This window comes from Zalophus californianus, chromosome 2 (genome assembly GCF_009762305.2).
Source record: "Zalophus californianus isolate mZalCal1 chromosome 2, mZalCal1.pri.v2, whole genome shotgun sequence".
Taxonomy (NCBI): domain Eukaryota; kingdom Metazoa; phylum Chordata; class Mammalia; order Carnivora; family Otariidae; genus Zalophus; species Zalophus californianus.
In genome coordinates, this window is record NC_045596.1 from 32,840,143 (window position 1) to 32,862,351 (window position 22,209).

A 22,209-nucleotide genomic window follows, 5' to 3' on the forward strand; every position below is an offset into this window, starting at 1 on the left:
GGTACAATGATTTAGTTAAAGCTGGTTTGATAACATAACGTCCTTGAGTTCCAAGTTTGAAACTGGAAATTCAGTGGAAATGTGAGCTTACATTTACCATGAAGTAGTTACTGAAATGTTTGAACTGAAGAGTGAATGAATAGAATACTGTCCTCCAGGAGGAGATAAGATTAGTGATGAAAAAAAAATAGATTAGTGATGATGGTGTGCCAATGTAGATAATAAGAATAGTCTCCTACATTTTGGTCTGGTAGCACTGTGTACATGGTGTTAAGATTAATATTTCTGTATAAAATGTTTAATATTCTTTAAATTTTTAATATTTTAATAAATTTATATTTTATAAATATTTGTTTATATTTATATTTTTATATTTCTATATAATTTTTTTGAGTGTTCCTCAAAGGTAATGAGTATTCTGAATTTACCCAGATAGTGCTGGTATTAGTTTCATTGGTGAAAATAAGGAGGCTTGAATTGTGATTAGTTAAGTCTTTTAATAGTATAAACCATTTCATACCTGTTTTGTAATCAGTGTCAAATGACTAACATAGGTCATAATAAGTGTCCTTGTATTGTTTTTTACTCTTACGCTTCATCCCTTCCAAGTTGTTTTGATTCTACATTTTTGTTGATAAACAACAGAGGTGTTAGCACTATGAGAAAAAGTGACAAATACAGTAGATATTAATTGGGTATAGAATAATGGGACACAATTCTGGACCACATGTGGATACCACTAGTGATATTAAGGCTCAAGAAGGAAAAAGACATGAAAAATCTAAGAAATGAGGTACTTGATAGATAATAACAAAAGGAATAGGAGATAAAGAATGATAGACCACAGAAAAAACTACTAAATAAATACTTACATCCATACTAGTGGGTGATGGAATGTCCTCTTGAAAATTTTTTTACTACATCATTTGCAAATTCAAAGGTATCTATTCCTAAAAATACAGATTAGTACAAAGTAACAAATAGTTCTTTGATCCTGCATATATGCATATTTGTTTTCATATAGAGTCTATAGAGATCATGTATTGAAGACTTCTCTTTGAAAAGAAAGACACCTTAGATCACTTGCCTAATCATAAACCTTCTGATGACTTAAGTAGTAATTTAAAATTCTTGGGGCACCTGGCTGGCTAAGTCAGTGGAGAATGTGACTCTTGATCTCCGGGTTGTGAGTTTGAGCCCCATATTGTGTGTAGAGATAACTTAAAAATAAAATCTTTTTTATTTTTTTTTTTATTTTTATTTTTTTATTTTTTTAAAGATTTTATTTATTTATTTGAGAGAGAGAGAGAATGATAGAAAGCATGAGAGGGAAGAGGGTCAGAGGGAGAAGCAGACTCCCCGCTGAGCAGGAAGCCCGATGCGGGACTCGATCCCGGGACTCCAGGATCATGACCTGAGCCGAAGGCAGTCGCTCAACCAACTGAGCCACCCAGGCGCCCAAAAATAAAATCTTTTTTAAAAAATGAAATAAAATTCTTTTTCCAGTGTTGAAAAGATTGAACCAATTTTTGTTAAGATTTTATTGATTTATTTGACAGAGAGACACGGCGAGAGAGGGAACACAAGCAGGGGGAGTGGGAGAGGGAGAAGCAGACTCCCCGCGGAGCAGGGAGTCCGATGCGGGGCTCGATCCCAGGACCCTGGGATTATGACCTGAGCCGAAGGCAGACGCCTAACAACTGAGCCACCCAGGCACCCCCCAATTTTTGTTTTAAAGTCACAAAATGCTGTAATGTCCTTGAGTTACTGAAATTATGGCATATGGTTATTTTGTATTTTTTATATTTTAAACTCAATGGTAGAAGTTAAGATATGAATATCGTGGTTATATCTATTAGGAAGAAATGTTTGTTGAACATAAGCCCTGTATGCCTGTCTTCTTTGACCTGCTCTATATTTGAGAGGGATGCTGATTAGCTCTAATAACAGGTTTGTCATAATGTTAATTGCATATTCATTCAGTCTGAGACACTTTGGGTACTTGGGAGGCTCTCGTAAGCAGGAGAGATAACTGAGCCTTTTAGGGAAGGCCAGACATGAAAGAGATTATAGAAGTGTGATCAATATGATGACATAGGAAAATATAGGGTGCTGTGAGAACAGATCAGGAAGAAGTGATGTGGAAATTGAAAGGATTAAGTAGGAATTAGCCAGGAGAAGAGGGCATCAACATGTGTTATTGCGACAGGAAACAGGTATTAAAGGCCCAAAGGGGGAAAAAATTTCTTTTAAGATGACTTGAGAGATAGGCTAGGGGATCAGTTTAAGGGAATTGAGAAGTCATTAAAGGGCCTTAAGTAGGGTGGTGAATCAGTTGTTTTAAAGGGTACTCTTGGTTTCAATGTGGAGAACGGATTGAAAGAAACCAAACTGAAGGTATTAAAGTCAGTAGACTGTTTAGTAACCCAAGTGTAGAATGATGAGACATCTTATTTAACAATTTGGTGATTCTGTGGATTGAGAGAAGTAGATACCTTTGCAGGCAAGAATTAAAAAGGATCAAGGCATGGAAAGATTCCATCAGTTTGGTGTTTTGAAGTCATTGGTAACTTGAAGTTCTTTTTTAGCATATAAGTTAGTGAGTAATTAGGTGAGGAAGTAATAACAGGTAGTATAGACAAATCCAGTCACAAGGAGAGAAGTGGAAGCTATCTGCTTAGCTTCTTTCCATAAATGGATTAGATTTAGAGCACATATTGACGAGTTAATTTTTGTAGAGTACTTAAAACATTGCTTTGCTTGGGGCACCTGGGTGGCTCAGGTGGTTAAGCATCTGACTCTTGATATCAGCTCAGGTCTTAATCTCAGGGTCGTGAGTTCAGGCCCCACTTGGGCTCCACTCTGGGCATGGTGGAGCCTACTTAAAAAAAAAAAAAAACAAAAACAATTCTTGACTTATAATAATTAATCTATTAAGTGTAAAGGAGTTTTGACTCAGATGACTATTACATGTGTCAGATATAATAATAATAATAGGTCCCTCTCCAAATAATAATAATACTTGGTCCTTCAGAAGCTCAAAGTAAGAGCTGATGAACTGGATTTCATTTCTTGGTGGTCTGTTAGATCATTTTCATTTTGTTGGTTTCTTATCCATGCTAAGACAAATAATGAGGTGATTAGAGACTCAGAATCTGAAATGAGATTGTGTAAGTTTGCATACGGTTCTCTTGCTAACTAGTTATTTGATTTGGGATAAATTTTTTAAACTCTAAGCCTCTGTGTCTCCTTAGTGCCAGTGTCTTTCAAATATTTGTTGAATTATTTTTTTAAAATCTGAGAGAACAGTTTCTACAGAAAATTTAGGAGCCGTCTTACCGCCACTTACTACTAAAATGCTTCCATGTACTGATTTTGCTTACTTTGTCCTTCAGTGCTATGCTACATCCTACTTGACACTAAATAAATTGCCATTTACTGTCTATATTAATTTTATGTTACTTTACCTAACTAGATTTTAGTCTGTGTTATAGTTCTCATAGCATGGACTATTATGCTAGGTAAATTGTAAACACCTGGTAATTGTTGGGTTTCTTTAGGGGCGGAGCATTTATTAAAAGTTTTAAAAAGAATGTATGTCACTGACAACATTCAGCTTGCTGAATGCTTTGTCTTCTACACCCTTCCCTTCAGCTAGGCAAAATGATAGTAATGTAAGTATGGACTTTATTTTTTTAATCTGAGGATTTCATTTTCTTGTCATTATATTTGAACTACATGTGTTTTATTTCTGTTATTTAAAAACTCAAGTGTGCTTTATATTCTAGGTCCGGTTTATCACTAAAATATGGCATCCTAATATTAGTTCCGTCACAGGGGCTATTTGTTTGGATATCCTGAAAGATCAATGGTAAGAGATTTTGAATTCACTTTCTTCTCTGTTAATTCCAAGGCTATATTTAGAGTGTTATGCATGTAATTGCCTCAAAACATAAGCATATATTATACTTTCTCTTATTTGGGCTGTAATTTTAAAATCTTATGAAGTCTCTTAAGTGCATGATCAAAAATGTGTTGGGGTGTCTGGGTGTTGCAGTTGGTTAAGCATCTGACTCTTGGTTTCAGCTCAGGTCATGAGCTCAATTGAGCCCCACGTTGGCTCTGCGCTAAGTGTGGGGTCTGCTTGAGATTCTCTCTCCCTCTCCCTTTATCCCTCCTACACCTCTGTAAAATAAATAAGTCTTTATTAAAAAGTGTGTTAGAATTGAGATCACAATCATTATTTAAATAGTGACTTATGGGGCACCTGGGTGGCTCAGTCGGTTGAGCGTCCGCCTTCGGCTCAGGTCAAGATCTCAGGGTCCTGGGATCGAGCCCCACATCGGGCTCTCCACTGAGCGGCAAGTCCACTTCTCTGCCTCTGTGATCGCTTTTGCTGTCTCTCAAAGAAATAAATATAATCTTAAAAAAAAATTAGTGACTTATTACATTTTGCAAAGTCTTGATTTAATTTATTTTGGTAAATTTGGTTCTTTGCTGTCTCTGGAAGATATTTGTGAAAGACTAAAAAAATTTAAGTATTGAAGTAATCAGCTCTGATGTGGTTGGGGTATAGGCAAGAAAAATGTTAAAAGTTGTGTTAAGTGAGCTTAGTTAAGGTTCTCAGAGTTGTAAGAAAGGAGTACCTTTGTAAAGTGATGTCTTCATTTGCATAGCACTTTACAGTGCTTTAACATGTTTTGTCTGATTTGATTTTAGCAGCAGAGTGTTTTAAGAATTCTTACCCTGGAGCCATTAAGTTCAAATCCTAACTGCCATTTACTAAACTGTGGTCTTGAGGAAATTACCTAACCTTTGTGCCTTAGTGTCCTCATCTCACAAGATGGGGTTAATACTTCATAGGGCTGTTAAAAGGATTAAATGAATTGTTTTATGTAATTTTCTTAGAATAGAGCCTGGTATATTCTAATAATATGAATGGAAAAAAACTAAGACAAGAAGTATATAAAAAAGTTATCAGAGTGGGTGAAAACAGTAATAAGCTATGTGTTTGATTTAAGAAAGGGAAAGGATGGAACTTGAACATGAACAAGGTGAAACAAAATGACAACATTTAGTGTTTGGGTGATTTGGTTTATTTAGTAATTGGATAAACAGACAAGAATTGTTGGTTTGGTTTTGCTTTTCCATTCTAATAGCACATCTGAGTAAAGCCTCCTCCCTCAGATCATCTCTTGGGGTCTAGTTTCTTGATCTGTATTCCATACCCTTAAACACGGAATAGTGTGAAATAGAACTAATTTTATTCTGTCATTCTTTTAATTTGTGACTTTTCACAATTTGTGGGCCTCAGTGTTTTTATCCATAAATTTATTTCAGAGGCCCCTTATAATAGTTCGATCATTCAGTGATACTAATGAATATTTGCAGACGTTGTACTTCTTTCACTTGGTTTCTGGGACATTAGTTCTTTTATTCTCCCCTTTTCTGTGCCCATTCCCAGATTTCTTAACTAGTTCCTCCTTGTTTCTAGCAGCTTTGCACATGAGAGTACCTCGGGGCTAAGTCTTTATCTCTGCTACTTTTCATCTATACTCACTTTCCTGGTATGCTCATCTGATTTTAGAACTTCACTTTTTAAATACCAGCAACTCATAAGTTTATCTTTCTTGGACTCCACACTCATATGCTGCTGCCTGCTTAACATCTGTACTTCAATATGTATGTAGTAGACATTTAAAACATGTTGAAAACTGAACTGATACTCCCCTAACCCCAAACCTGCATCACCCCATCTAAGCTGTTGGCAACTACATTGTTGCAGTTGCTCTGGCCAAAACCTCATCATGATCCTTGGTTCTTGTTTCTCTGGTACCCTGTACCCTGTTTGCAAATCTTATTAGTGAAACTTCCAAAATCTTATCAGCAGTTTCATTTACTACTACCTGGCCCAAATCGCATTACCTCTTCCCTGGATGATTACTGTAGCCTGTCTCCCTGCTTCTGACTTTGTCCTACTCAGCAATTCTCAGAGAATGATACTCTCCTCCCTGCTCCCCTCCTCCCCACATCCATCCCTTTTTAAAAACAAATACAGCTCCAGACTAAAATTTTCCACTGACTCCCCTTTTTGTTCAGAGTTAAGCCAGCAGTACTGCTACTTCTGATTATCTCCCTATAGATAGTTGAAAAATTATGGTATATATGTAGAGAGAGAACTTGGCACTTTTGTACTGAAACAGTTGTCAACTGTTCCCATTTCCTTAGGCAGATGTGAAATAGCTGAATTTAGCCTCATTTCATATCTATGTAATTGAAATATTTTAAAATGTCAAAGACACGTCAGATAAAAATAGGTGAGATTAGGTATGCATGGATATCCTAAGCCCCCCCCCCCAATTTATTGAGGTATAATTGACAGTCAGTGGATATTCATGTTTACTTAGGCTTCAGAGCTGGAATTTGGTAAAGAAAACTAGAGGATAGTAATCTTCAGAAAAATAAGTTGAATAAACATTGAATAATTTGGGATAGGTGTGCTAGAAAACTCTTGGTCTTTTGTTAATACATACGGCGGTTTACCTTTAATATTTAACAACTGTATGTTAGTATGGTTTATTAACTCCACACTCCAGTGTATTCTATGTGGAAACTATTTTCTGATGTTTTTCCACTGACACCTATTATGACTATAGGTGTCTATTTACCTGGGGAAATAGAAGAAAATGACTACACATAAAAATTGCACTCAGTGATACTGCCCTTTTAAAAGACATGAATAGGCATTAAGAGAATACCTATGTGGTTGATAAGCAGTGCTCAGCATCATTAGTTATTAGGGAGATGCAAATTAAAATTACAATTAGATACTGCTACATACTTATAAATAGTTGTCATGCATTGATGGTAGGAATGTGGTTCAACTACTCAACCAGCAGTATCTACCAGAGCTAAACGTACACCTTTGATAGGGCCTAGCAGTTCCACCTCTAGGTCTATATCCAAGAGAAATGAATGCATATGTCCCCCAAAAGACTTGTACAAAAATACTCATAGCACATTTATTCAGTAACCCAAATGTCTATTAACAAGAAAATGGATATATGATGGAATAATTGTACAGTGAAACACTACATAGTAGTTTAAAAAAAAAAAGCATATTGGGCGCCTGGGTGGTTCAGTCGTTAAGCATCTACCTTTGGCTCAGGTCATGATCCCAGGGTCCTGGGATCAAGTCCCACATCGGGCTCCCTGCTCAGCGGGAAGCCTGCTTCTCCCTCTCCCACTCCCCCTGCTTGTGTTCCTGTTCTCACTGTCTCTGTCAAATAAATAAATAAAATCTTAAAAAAAAAAAAACATATTGACACAAACAGCATGGATAATTCTCACAGACATGTTGAGTGACCAAAGCAGACACAAAGAAGCACATACTGTATGATTCTGTTCTTACAAAATTCAAAATGAGCCAAAACTGGGGCGCAGTCAGTTAAGCATCTGCCTTCAGCTCAGGTCATGATCTCAGGGTCCTGGGATGGAGTTCCGCATTGGGCTCCCTGCTCAGCGGGGAGTCTGCTTCTCCTTCTGCCCCTCTCCTCATGCTCTGTCTCTCTGTTCTCTCTCTCTCTCTCTCTCAAATAAATAAGCCTAAACTAATTTATGGTGATAGAAATTAGGACAGTGGTGGGGGTATGTGAGGCTTGTGAAAGGGAGTTGCAAGAGTGAAGTTTTTTTTGAGTGCTGGAAATACTCTAAATTTTGATCTATGTGTTGGTTACGTGGGTATATACATATACAAAAATTCATCCACATGTATAGCATTTAACTCTGCTTATTATATTTTAATAAAAAATTATAACAAAAAAGCTGCCATACTCTTTAAGTAGCAGTCAGTGTTTTGAATAAACATCAATTATATTGATCGTCTTCTGAAGACCCTTAACAGAAAGTTAGTCAACAGTATTGACGATTCACATAGCTATTGTATGTTTTGGAGACCCTTCTGAGTCTGTATGCATGAATATTTATTTAGCCATCTTAACTGTGTTAAATATTGAGATCTGGGCAAAATTAATTTACTGAGGATGGATTTATAAGGTACATCATCCATTAACTATTAAAATTAGCTGACATTTTGAAATTTCATATTCCTATTTGCCTGTTAGGGTTTGTTTTTTACACTGAATCCTAAAAAATCTCAGTGCATTATGAATTTAGTCAGTACTATGTAAAAAGAACAATAAATGGAATGAAAGATTATATTTTTACTTGTATACTTTTTCACATTACTAAATTTAGATTTAAAAATTAATGTAGATCAGTCAGCATACATGTTTAAAAAATTTTTTTTTCTAAGATTTTATTTATTTGAGAGAGCATGAGCGGGTGTGGGGGAGAAAGGGAGAGGCAGGCTCTCCGCTGAGCAGGGAGCTTGACATGGGGCTCAATCCCAGGACCCTGGGATCATGACCTGAGCCGAAGGCAGATGCTTAACCAACTGAGCCACCCAGGCACCCCCCAAAATGTACACATTTCTTTACACTATCAAAGATGTTGTAATTGCTATAGTATTTAGAGCCAGAAAACTAGGTTATGTTTTATTTCTTTATTTTTTTAGCTTATTTATTTTTTAAAATAATTTTTTATTGTTATGTTAATCACCATACATTACATCATTAGTTTTTGATGTAGTGTTCCATGATTCTAGGTTATGTTTTAATAATAATTTTACTACAACTGATTATTAAAACAGTGTCACTGTTTACCATTAATTTTTTGTCCAGCTTAAAACTTTGCATTTAGGGATTTTTTTTTTCCTCTAGCATTTTAAAAAAATTTATTCATTCATTCATTCATTCATTCATTCATTTTTACCTGCACCCACTCTTACTTTTGTTTGTTTTTTTTTTAAGGGGGGCTGCAGAGGGAGAGAGAGAATTTTATGCAGACTCCATGCCCAGCGTGGAGCCCAACATGGGGATGGATCTCACAACCCTGAGATCATGACCTGAGCCAAAATCAAGAGTCAGACACTTAACCAACTAAATGAGTTTTATGTTTTTTTTAATTGAGGTATAGTTGACATGCAATATTAATTCCAGGTGTCATTTAGATTTCTTTTTAGCCAACTAATTCTTTTTTTTTTTTTAATACCTCCCCCAACATTTCATTATGAAAAATTTGAAGCATGCAGAAAACATAACTTTTTCTCATTGAGATTATTATGAATCAAATCTAAGATTTTTCCTTTCATATTGAGAGCAACCTGTCCCTTGCAAAATGTTCATCTTTAGGTCCTTAGTTTCTGATTTTTGAAGTTGTAAATCTGAGGTCTATAATAGTTTGTGTCCTCCCAATAAAGACTGTAAGTAAAACAAATGAAATAAAATAAAACTGTAAATAAAAGAAGTAGAAAGTATTTATAATAAAAACTTACAAATCTTTAAGGGAAGAACTCCTGACTTTAAAAAAAGTTTTTTAGGGGTGCCTGGGTGGCTCCGTCGTTGGGCGTCTGCCTTCAGCTCGGGTCGTGATCCCAGGGTCCTGGGATCGAGCCCTGCATCAGGCTCCCTGCTCGGCGGGAGGCCTGCTTCTCACTCTCCCCCTGCTTGTGTTCCCTCACTCACTGTGTTTCTCTCTGTCAGACAAATAAATAAAATCTTAAAAAAAAAAAAAAAAGAGGGAATACAAGCAGGGGGAGTGGGAGAGGGAGAACAGGATCCCTCAGGTGCCCTAAAAAAAATAAATCTTAAAAAAATAAAAAATAAAGTTTTTTTAAGGACTCCTGGGTGGTTCAGTCGGTTAAGCGTCTGCCTTCGGCTCAGGTCATGATCCCAGGGTCCTGGGATTGAGTCCCGCATTGGGTTCCTTGCTCAGCAGGGAGCCTGCTTTGCCCTCTGCCTGCTGCTCTCCCTGTTGCTCTCCCTGCTCTCTCTCTCTATGACAAATCTTTTAAAAATAATAAGTTTTTTATATTGTAAAATATATGACATAAAATTTATCATCTTGGTTTTTTTAATTGACATATAACGTGGAAATCTTCACTGTTTCAAGTAAGTGTATAGATGAGTATTACTAAGTATATTCACATTGTTATGCTACCAGTCTCCAGGACCTTATTTTTTTAGAGCAGTTCTAGATTCATAGCAAAATTGAGAGGAAGGTACCAAAATTTCCCATATACTCCCTGTCCCTACATATACATAGCCTCCCCTATAATCAGCATCCTCTGTCAGAATGGTACATTTGTTAAAGCTGAGGAACCTGCATTGACCTATCTCAGTCACCCAGAGTCCTTAGTTTATATTATGGTTCACTCTTGGTGTTGTCCATTCTATACATTTGAACAAGTGTATGATGACATGTATCCATCATTGTGGTATACAGAGTATTTTCACTCCCCTAAAAGTCCTCTGTGCCCTCTTCATCCTTCTACCCTGTCCCCTCCCACCTTTTCATCTTTCAAAACTGAAACCATACCTATTAAACAATAACTTCCTGTTTTTCTCACCCTCCAACCAGTGACAACCACCATTCTACTTTCTGTCTCTATGAATTTGGCTTTTCTAGGTACCTCATGAATCATAGTATTTATCTTTTTATTCCTGGCTTCACTTAACATAATGTCATCGGGACTCATCCATGTTGTAGCATGTGTCTGATTTATCTTCCTTTGTAAGGCTGAATAATATTCCAATGTATGTATATACCATATTTTATTCATTCATGGGTTGATGGAAGTGAGTTACTTCTACCTTCTGGCTATTGTGAATAATCCTTGTATAAACATGGGTGTACAAATATCTGAGTCCTTGGTTTCACTTATTTTGGATATGTACCTCCCTACAAGTGGAATTGTTGGATCATATGGTAATTCTGTGTTTAAGTTTTTTGAAGAATTGCTATACTGTTTTCTGTAATTGTTCATTTTGCATTCCCACCAGCTGTGCATAAGGGTTCCAATGACTCTGCATCTTCACCAACAACTGTTATTTTTTGTTTTGATAGTAGCCATCCTAATGGATGTGAGGTAGTATCTCATTGTTTGATTTGTTTCCCTAATGATGAGTGATATTAAGCATCTTTTCATGTGCTTATCAGATATTTGTATATCTTCTGGAGAAATGTCTGTTCAAGTCCTTTCTTATTTTTTAATTGGGTTTTTATTGTTGAGTTATAGGAGTTCTTTATATATTCCAGACATTAACCCTTTATCAGATCCATAATTTGCAAATATTTTCTCCCATTCTCTGGACTGCCTTTCACTCTGTTAATTTTTATCCTTTGCACGGGAGATTTTTCTCTACACAGTTAACTTTGATATAGTTAGACCAATTTCTCTATTTTTTCTGTTGTTGCCTGCACTTTCTATGTCCTATCCAAGAAATCATTGTCAACTCCAGTGTCATGAAGCTTTCAGATAAATACTTGCTTTATATAGATGCATGGATTAAGTGATATATTTTAAGCAAATAACTTGCTGTAGTCAGAATGTTATGGAATGATTTCACACTTTCTTGAAAGTAAGAAATATTTGCTTGATGGTATTTTACATGTTTTTGGGATGGCACTGAAAGAAAGTTGTATATACTAGTTTATCACTTTATGTGTAGAGAAATGGATAAAAAGTCAATGAGTAAAGCTGACCAGAAGGATACAACAATAAGAAAAGCAAGTCCAGTTCAGGATGGTTTGACTTGTCTGAAAAAAAATATGATAGATATATAAATTTCTATAAATTACATGATTAAGATAAAATCTAGATTTTTTTTTTTTAGCTCCAGTAGTTTTTATATTTTATTCAGAAAACATCCACTTTGCTTTTGTCATGCAGCATGTTCTTAACTGCGATATTTTCCTGTTTGATTTTTAGGGCAGCAGCAATGACTCTCCGCACGGTATTATTGTCATTGCAAGCCCTATTGGCAGCTGCAGAACCAGATGATCCACAGGATGCAGTAGTAGCAAATCAGGTAAGATGGCTGCTTTTGAAAGACGTCCTTATGTTTACCTATGAGTCTCTACTACTGTAATGGTTTGCAGTATTAACACATGTGCGTGGTTCTATTGAAACTAAATTTGGAAGTGGTTTTCTTTCTTGTGGTAAGATTATTTTGTCAGCTGTCATAGTAAAAACTTTATTGATTTTTAATATACTAATTTAATTGGATATATGATAGATGGTTTTTAAAAAAAACTAACGGAAATTTTCAAACACACAGTGTCAAAAGATTTATATAGTGAACACCCATATTCCTACCTACATAGGGATTCTGTGATTGAGATTTTACTATACCTGCTTAATCGTGTGTGTATCTATCTATCCCTCCATTTAGTGATAATTCCTTCCTGGTGATAATTTTTTGTAACTATAAATTTAAATGTATTTGCATGTTATAAAAATAAAGATAAACATATACATATTTTACACTAGTTACGGAACAACAATGAACGGTCAGTCGATCCCTTTTTCACTTTTAAGAGAACTGAAATCTGGGGCGCCTGGGTGGCTCAGTCGTTAAGCGTCTGCCTTTGGCTCAGGTCATGATCCCAGGGTGCTGGGATCGAGCCCCACATCGGGCTCCCTGCTCGGCAGGAAGCCTGCTTCTCCCTCTCCCACTCCCCCTGCTTGTGTTCCCTCTCTCGCTGTGTCTCTCTCTGTCAAATAAATAAATAAAATGTTTTAAAAAAGAACTGAAATCTGAGTGCTCAAAACACGGGCCACTCTACTGCAGCTATGGCTTTTATGTGCACAGAAAACAAAATGCCTGAGAAGCCATTCGACTTTTTTTCTTTTCTTCAAGTAGCACTCTCCTTGGAGGATCACAGTTCTGAGGTTCAGGTTGTAAAACATTTGCTCCATGTTCTCCCCCACCTGATGATAATTTTAACCAGCTCCGGCTGTGGCTGAAATGGCATGGTAAAAGTTACGAAGGATCTTAAAATTGCCAAATGGAATAAATATTTTTCACTTCTGATCTGATCTCCAAGGCAGAGGTCAGCAAATTATAGCTAGACTTACTATTTTTGTAAATAATGTTTTATTGGAATACAGCCACATCCATTTGTTTACCTTCCAGCCACAAGTGGCAGGGTTGAGTAGTTGCAACAAAAACGGTATGGTCTGAAAGCTTGAAATAATTATTATCTGGTCCTGTGAGAAAGTTTGCCTCAACCCCTATTCTAAGCCATTAGGATTTACTGAGCCTTTTTTTCCCCCACCCCGACCTAGAATTTTTTTCTTCTCTTGACTTCTGAGATACTACTCTGTTCTCATCTTGGTAGTTGTAGTTGTTCCTTCATAGTTCCTACAGTTTCTCTTCTTCCTCCTTTTAAATAGAGTTCCTTGGTTTAGACATTGTTCCTTTTATTTTCCATTACATATGGTCACTTGGATGATCGTATCCACACTGATATTATCACCTGTAAATTGAGAAAATGTTTAGGCTTGACTTCTCCCTGAGCCCAAGAGCCTATTCAGAACTGGATAGTTCTAGGGGCGCCTGGGTGACTCAGTTGTTAAGCATGTGCCTTCGGCTCAGGTCAGGATCCCAGGGTCCTGGGATCGAGCCCCACATTGGGCTCCCTGCTCAGCGGGAAGCCTGCTTCTTCCTCTCCCACTCCCCCTGCTTGTGTTCCTGCTCTCACTCTCCGTCAAATAAATAAATAAAAATCTTTAAAAAAAAAAAAAAGGAAAGAAAAGAACTGGATAGTTCTTTATGAATGTTTCATGGATACCTCAGCACAACATTCCCATACTGAAGATAGAATCTTAAATCCTATGAACTTGTCCATCCTTATGTGATACCATCATCAGCTTAGTTAAATATCCAAGCCACAGAGTTGGAATTCTCTATGCCTCCTTTTCTCTTGGTGGTTCCATTCCCAGTATCTCTGTCATACTTCTCTGATTTGCCTTAGTTCACATTTTAAAAAACTTCTCAGGCGCCTGGGTGGCTCAGTCAGTTAGGCGTCTCCCTTTGGCTTAGGTCATGATCTCAGGGTCCTGGGATCGAGTCCCACAACGGGCTCTCTGCTCAGCGGGAGTCTGCTTCTCCCTGTCACTATCCCTCTGTACTCTCCCTCTCAAATCTTAAAAAAAAAAAAAAAATTCTCAATTCAACTACTCTGATAGCTGTCCCTTCCTCGATCTCCTCCTCATCCCATCTTCTGCATTGATACCAGTGAACTTTTTAAAGTACAAATCTTACTTTATCTTACTACTAAAAATCTATTAGAAGCTCTGCTTTTGGGGCTTGCCTGGGTGGCTCAGTTGTTAAGCGTCTGCCTTCAGCTCAGGTCATTATCCCAGGGTCCTGGGATCGAGCCCCGCATCAGACTCCCTGCTTGGCGGGAAGCTGCTTCTCCCTTTCCCACCCCCTCTGCTTGTGTTCCCTCTCTCGCTGTGTCTCTCTCTGTCAAATAAATAAATAAAATCTTTTTTTTTTTTTTTAAAGAAGCTCTGCTATCACCTACTTGGTAAATCTAGATTCTTTCATTTATAGAGTCTTTCCATGGTTTGAACTGTCTACAAACCCAGCTTCATCTCCTAAATTTTTACTATTTCTTGGACTCCTGCATTTTCAAGATGGTGTTCATTTCTGCCAGTCATTTCACTCAATCTGCCATGTTTCCTCTGCCTGGTTCCTCTTAGTAAACCTATTCCTTTCCCTTGAAAAGCTGTTCACTCCTTATTTTATGTATATCTTTGTTAATACATTCTACTGTTGTTTGTTTCAGAGTGCTTAGAATTAGGGTTTTACATGCTGTATGTATGTACTGTTGATTTGCTTTTGGTAGTCAGAAGCATGGCTTGAATCTCAGCTTTGATGTCCTGTGGAGTTCTGAGCCTCAAAGGCTGAAGTTGGACTTAGAGCTTTCCTGTAGCTCCTCAAAGAGTTCAGTAATTTGACTTCCTTGTTAGAAATTAAGGTAGAAACTAGATTTATCATTTTAATATATAATAGAAGCTGATCAGTCTTAAAATATTCAATACATGTGCTTTTAAAAGAAATATTAAAGTGAATTGAACAGTTATTTTAAATTTATACTTCATTTGTTAAGTAATATTGGTTCCAGAGTATTTAAGAATGAATTTATCTCTTTCTAATGAGAATGGGAAGTCTTACCTTTTAAAAGTACTATATGGTGAGTTCATAAACATCTCAAAAGATGCTATAAATTGAGACTGCTTATCGAGGGACTCCTGAGTGGCTCAGTTGGTTAAGTGTCTGCCTTCGGCACAGGTCATGATCCCAGCATCCTGGGATTGAGCCCCGTATCGGGCTCCCTGCTTGGTGAGCCTCCTTCTCCCTCTCCCTCTACCTGCAGCTCTCCCTACTTGTGCGCTCTCTGACAAAAAAATAAATAAAATCTTAAAAAAAAAGAAACTGCATGTTGAGTCAGTGGAGCATGTGACTCTTGATCTCAGGGTTGTAAGTTTGAGCCCCATGATGGGTGTAGAGATTACTTAAAAATCTTTTTTTTTTTCCTTTAAGTAGGCTCCATGCCCAACATGGGGCCTGAACTCAAAACACTGAGAATAAGAGTTGCTTGCTCTACCAACTGAGCGAGCCAGGTGCCCCCAAAATAAAATCTTTTTAAAAAGGCTTTGCACATGGTATTTTCTTAAATCATTGTATACGAATACAGTTCTAGCAAAGCAGCAAAGTCTAGTTGTATTTTTTTCTGAGCTGTGGTTAATACAAAAGTCTGTCACATTTGTTAGTTAATGTCCATACAATTTTAGAAGAAAACAATTTTGTTTGGTTGTATAATGTTTGACACTTTGCAGTGTTCAGAAACATGTCTGTACCTCACTTCAATTAGTATTAGTTTTCTGTTACTTGTATCTATTGAAATTGGAGATTAAAGTTCATAAATATAATTGGTCTTTTTTTTTAGCCAACACTTGTGAATCACAGCTTCAGGTCGGACCTTTTTTCTTGAGTGACCTTATATGCAACAGAAAGTTGAATCAATTACATTTTAAATGTAAATTACTTTTACTTAGAAAAAGCCAGTTCTTAGGTAATTACTATTGAATATTGTGACTGCATTGTCATGTCATTCAATTTGTTTCTTCATTGTAGTACAAACAAAATCCTGAAATGTTCAAACAGACAGCTCGACTTTGGGCACATGTGTATGCTGGAGCACCAGTTTCTAGTCCAGAATACACCAAAAAAATAGAAAACCTATGTGCTATGGGCTTTGATAGGGTAAGTACCAAAAGGCTTGCTTATTTTGATACATTGATTGAGTTAAATTATTGCTGCAGATCCTTGGCTGACAAAAGTGGTTCAAAGATACTCTAAATCTAGTTTTTATAAACTTTCTTCTGTTACTACAATCAGTGATTCGTTTCTTTTCCTTTTGCTAATTCCAGTCATTGGTTTAGAGGCTTTTTATGCACTACAAATACAAGGCAACTTAAGAAAACAAGTGTGCTTTCTCAATATAAAGATAGTGCATGATTCAGTATTTTAAAAATATTTTGAGATTTGTTTTTTTTGTCCCCTTTTCTTCTCTACAGAATGCGGTAATAGTGGCCTTGTCTTCAAAATCATGGGATGTAGAGACTGCAACAGAATTGCTTCTGAGTAACTGAGGCATAGAGAAAGAGCTGCTGATATAGTCAAGCTTGCCCCTTCTTGAGGAGCATCAACATCTGTTATTTTTAGGATTCTGCATAGATTTCTTTTAAACTGGCATTCTTGCCTAATGATGTTATCTAGGCAACATTGGAGACTGAAAAAAATCCCTGCTCTGTAAATAAAGCTAATTAAACGTCTGTGTAAATTTAAAAAGGGGAAATACTTTAATTTTTTTTCTTAATAGTGTAAAAATTCTTTGAGCTAAGCTAAAACCATGGAAAAAACATGCTACTTTAGTGTTTAGCAGTGTACCAAGACTAGCAAGAGTTTGCTTCAGGATTTTGTTGAATAATTAAGATAATATTTTGAGTGTGTCAGGGCCATTCAAATTGTTGGTGTTGCATCACAGCTACCTTAACTGTTTTTAACATGGATCCTCTGTGCCTGTGAATTTACTTGCATGCTTGTACTTGACTTCTTAGGATGGGTAGCTGAAAAGACCACCATTTTAAGCATTTGAGAATTCTTAAATATGAGATTTATCCAGAATTGAAGATGGTGACCTATTCAGAGCCTTTTTGTCCTTGTCAACAGACTGGGACACCATATCTATTTTTCCCCCTCTTACCACACACAGCTAATATTCTAATAGTAAATTTCTCTATATTTGGTGGAGGAAAATGCCGAGGGGCAGTATCCCTTGCTCCATTTTTAGGTCGTCCATTTGGAATGTTTTGTTACAGTTCTTCACTCTTAAAACTTTCCTATGTGAGTAATAATGTAAAAATGGAGCTGCCAATTTTGTTCCTCTTGCAAAAACAGTAAATACTTAATGTTGTAGTATTCCCAAGATTTAATGAAAGAACCCAACTTAGTTTTTCAGTGAATTTGACATTTTTCTATTTTTAAACTGATGAAATTTTCTTTGAGAACTTGCAAGGATGCAATCAACTGTTGGCAGTTTTTTAGCCTAATTTTGGCTTTATAGAGATTGCTTTATCAGGTACTTTACAAGTCAGTCTTGCTTGCATTTGCCCCTATTGACACATGAAAGCTGTGTGGTGTTTTACTGTACATACTTCAGATACACATAGGAATAGAAGTGTGTTATAAATCTAGCTTTCTTTATGATGTTTCTGATGAGAATTGAAAACTTTACCTTTTCTTGTACATAGTCAGACTTTCTATTCGTATTAAAGTTACATTTCATTCTAAGTTCAAAAGTTTGAAAATTATTAGTTTTGCAAGCTCAAACACTAATGTGACCATTTTATGAAGGCTGAAATGGATTTATGCAGACAGTTCTATACATAGAAACACAGTTCTTATTAAATTTTCAGGACCAATGCAAATAACAATGTAATGGAATGAGAATGAATTAAAGTAAGGCTGTATATTGAAAGTCATATTATAAAAGGTTTGCTTTCTTCAAGTGTTATTTATCCTAAATTATAATCATTAAGTGTTTGGAAAATAGTTTTGAACCATAAATTCAGCATAATTTCATTTGACTTCTCAATAATCTTAGAAGCAATAAAAGAACCATTATTAAATATATTGTAATGTTAAAGATGTGAAGGTTCTTCCAAAAACTTGTAAGGCTAATTAATAGTAAGCTCTTGTAGTTGATACTATTGCATACTAAACACAAGTTGCTATGTTTTTTTCCCCTATATGTTTGCTTAAGCATAAATTTCTTTATACAATCACCTCCTTTAATTGTTATAGTTTAGTTACTTTCTAAAGATGCCAAAGGAAACAAGATTTTTCTTTATTTATTTTAAATAGCTAAAACCTTGTACTTTTCTTTATATTTTGAAGTAAGGTTGGGATTGTATGAAATGTGGACAGTTTTGTTCCACCGTTGGTTAGAATTAATTCTTTTTCTTTTAGTGGAGGGTTGGCTTGGTAATATTTGGATTATTTTCAACATCAAACACATCTACCCAATTTGCTATTTGCCTGTATTATCAGGGTATATTTAATTGTCCTGTGGTTAGACAAGAGAGAATGAACTCAGAGGTTACTAAGGTCAAACATTACATACTTAGCTCTTGGAGGCAGCTATACCTTTATACCTTGCCTTTGATTTTTAAGCACATTAACCCCATAGGTAATCTCATCCAACTACAATTCAGTATCCTCAGTGCCCAGGAAATTGAAAAGTACAATATTTGGTAAAAGAGGTTTTCCATAATGCATTTTTCATTTCAAAAATATATTTACCTCATTTACATTAAATGTGATAATCCCTCTTTCCTTTCTGGTGCATTTCCCACTTTCCTTCTGTTTCTTGTTTTTCACTTCTCTACAGATAAATGTAGTTTTCCCAAACATAAAAATTAAGGCAATTGCTTTTTTTCCTCTGGTCTTAAGGGTTTGGGAAAAGGACACTAAAACACTAAAACTGCAGGTCTAGAGAAAAGGTACCCTGGTGGAAATTATTTTTATAATTCTCAATTTTTTGTGATTCATCAGTTGTGAAGGCCTCAAAAATTATGGTTAAATATATATATATTTAACATATATATATATATAAAATATTTAGGGCAGGCAGATTTGCTAGAGGTCGCTGATATTTCGGTAGGTTTTTATTATAATTGGGTCTATTTCCTGGGTATGTGCCCAACTTTTAAAAGGACAAATACTTAGCTGTATAGTAGAATTTCACTACAGATCATGAATGAATAGCAATTTGTTACCCAAGTAAGTATACAGTAGGTGGTATATCAGTATTTGAGAACTTTGTACTAAATTAGATTCTCTGAGTTGGCTCCCCCAAATATTTGGAATTGTGACTGTGGTTTACTTAAACACATAATACATTCAAGTATATATGTGTTTGGATTCTGGGTATTTTGCTTTTGAGAAGAGTAATCTATGAAATGAAAGACTGACTTTTTTCTTTTTGGAAGTATTTCACATTTGTGATGGCGCTTAAAACTATGCAAAAATAATTTTTTAAAGTATAAGAAAGAATTGGCAGTTAAAGTGGATATTGCTTATTTATGCACTACAGAATGCAGCATATTGTGTTACTGTTTAGGCTGCTTATTAATAAGTTGATCGATGTGAAAAGCAGATCTTGGCTATAAGTGTATGCCTGATTTGAGCTTTTAAAACTCTGCAGCAAGGGTATGATAATGTTCCCACAGTACTTGTAGCGACACAGGAAATAAAGCATTTTTGTTGTTGTTTTAAAGATTTAAGATGGATTCGGGCAGGGAAGGGTTGGAGCCAGGTATACTTCCTTGTACATAGATGGAAACAATGTTTGGATATGATAAAGGAAGCTGTCCGTTTACAGTTAACTTTATTTCATGGACTTTTACAAAATGATGTATTAATCACTTTTTCTAGTTCAAGAAATTTCAATTCCAGGGTACAAACCATTGGTTTAAAAAATTTGCATTTCCATTCCTTTAGTACCAGTTTAAAATAAATGCTTAACATCAGCTGTTTGCTATCACTGGGGAAGAAGGTAACTTGAAGTATGTACTGATAAATAGCCTTTTTCCCAAATGTTACTTTCCTGCAGTGTCTAACATGTAATGTCACATGTTCTGTTTGCACTGTTGCAATATGGATCAAAAATCTTGTGGCATAGGGATAGGGGAATGTTAGTCTCTCCCTTGTCCTGTTTGTTCTGTTACTGCTTTATTGGACTGATCTACCCTCATAAGCCTGTGATCGTCACCTAAATGTAAGTTGTGAATGTGTCACCTTTTGCTTGGTTATTTCAACCATGCTGCTATATATATAATCAGGTGTGGCACAGTTTATCAGTTTGGTTCTAGGGATGAGTGAATACAAATCATTGCACTGTGCTGTTAAACGATCCTTGTGTGCTTGCTGTTACCTACTTTTTACAGGCATCATAATAAAAGCTAGACTATTTCTTTGGGGGGAAAGAGACTTATTTAATGTAATTTAAAGACTTTTCCAATAGAAAATGAAATACTATTGAAAATAATAATCTATTTTTTAGCTTTCAGCAATTGATGGTGCTTTGTTGTGGTGTCTGCTGGAAGTCTACTGCCATTATAGGGATTCTCATTAACCTCACTGAGAAAGAACCTTGCTTGTTAGCTTCTCTAGATCTCTATTCTAAGCAATCTGTTAGTGATGATAAATTCTGTAGGAGGGTCTATTCTGAGCCATTAACTTCCTGTAAGGGGAAAATGGGAGGGTTACCAGAAAGACCATTGAAGTGGGGTGGGCTATGGGTGGAGGGTTGGGTATTTGTCTTGAGAATTAAAAACTACGAAACACTTTTGTACACAACTGATTTTTTAAAAAATAAACACATTTTTAAAGATGTTGAATTTTTTTTCCCCCCCTTACTGGGAATTCTTAAAAATAAATGCATGCATGTTTTCCCCTGAAAATGGTTTATATCTTCTTTCTGGGTATTCATCTAGGTAGGCGGTTAAACTTCCACATTACTTTGAGCAAGAAAAAGAAGCAAGTAGATCTGTCTCCTAGACAAGGTTCATAGTAATGAGCATATGATGATAAATGGGATAAATTATATTAGATCTTTGAATTTTAAAATGCGTTGAAACTGTTTAAAGTTATTTATTTGAAAATAGAACATTATTTGGCTAGGTCCTACTCCAAAATTTAGAGTAATCCAGAGTGAATTGATACTGAAGGTAATGTTTATTCTGTTTTCATCTATGCACACAAGTAAATCTGGAAAGGAGGGTGCCTGTTCCCATGGAAAAGACTCTTGAATTGTTTCAGAAAGACCTGGGTTACTATTCTTGGATTATCCCCTGCTTCTAATACTGATAATTAAAAGAGACAGTTGGTTAGGGTTTGTACTAGTTTTTTTACATGGCAAAACTGATTGTTACTTTATGTCTCTAGGGCATTCATAACCAGCTTTCAGCAGACCTATGACTTTTCTGTAGCCTGGAGATGGAATTGCTCCTGATGGGAATATCAGTATGAAGTGCTCTTTTCATGGAGCAAGCTGGATCTTTACATATTAAATCAAGAATAACATATGGAATTCAAGTGAGCTTTCATACCAACCCCTAGCAAAGGATGGTCAGATTTATAGGGTAGTAAACACTTGGTATAAGTTTTGTTTCAGTTATCAAAGAATTAAAGATTTTCAGTGAGATAACATGAATTCTCTAATACCTCATAGGAGTATGTCCTACAGTAATATACTATCCATGCATTCATGTTGTAATGTTCATTTTACCCCATTTCAGTAAAAAGACATTAAAGCACAACTGTATTCTAATCTCCGTATTGTAAAGTACCTTTTAATAAGATACAGAACCAAAGTCAAAAAGGCCAAGCTGTTTAAATACTCAGTGTACAATATTTATAGAGCCTTTTATTAATAAAGGTAAAATAAGACAAATACTATGAAACTTAGACATTTGAGAAACCCAAAGTATATTTGGGTTAATATACCTAATACTTTGTTTCTCATTTACAGCATAAAAGCTTTGCTGCATGTACAGAGTATGCCTAACGAGTTAAGGGCAACTAGTAGTGCCTTTTCACTCACAACTAACAGCTCTTTAATTATTGTATTTATTCCTCAGTTCATTTTTAATATGTGAAGTACATGTATTCCTTTTTATGCACATTATTATTTGCATTATATTAGATGAATGACCTTGTGTCCTGAGCA

The 22,209-nt window shown here is 35.8% G+C and overlaps 1 protein-coding gene across 2 annotated transcripts in view; it reads left to right on the forward strand.

The window, feature by feature from the left end:
* Positions 1-20,941, forward strand: part of UBE2K (ubiquitin conjugating enzyme E2 K) — a 74,220-nt gene extending 53,279 nt beyond the window's left edge. For both annotated transcript variants that reach the window (XM_027599484.1, XM_027599485.2), the window contains 4 exons: positions 3,789-3,871; positions 11,831-11,930; positions 16,050-16,178; positions 16,493-20,941. In XM_027599484.1, coding sequence (XP_027455285.1) covers positions 3,789-3,871; positions 11,831-11,930; positions 16,050-16,178; positions 16,493-16,567 — 387 coding nt within the window. In that variant the 3' untranslated portion in view covers positions 16,568-20,941. The remainder of the gene's footprint in view (positions 1-3,788; positions 3,872-11,830; positions 11,931-16,049; positions 16,179-16,492) is intronic.
* Positions 20,942-22,209: the final 1,268 nt, after the last annotated feature.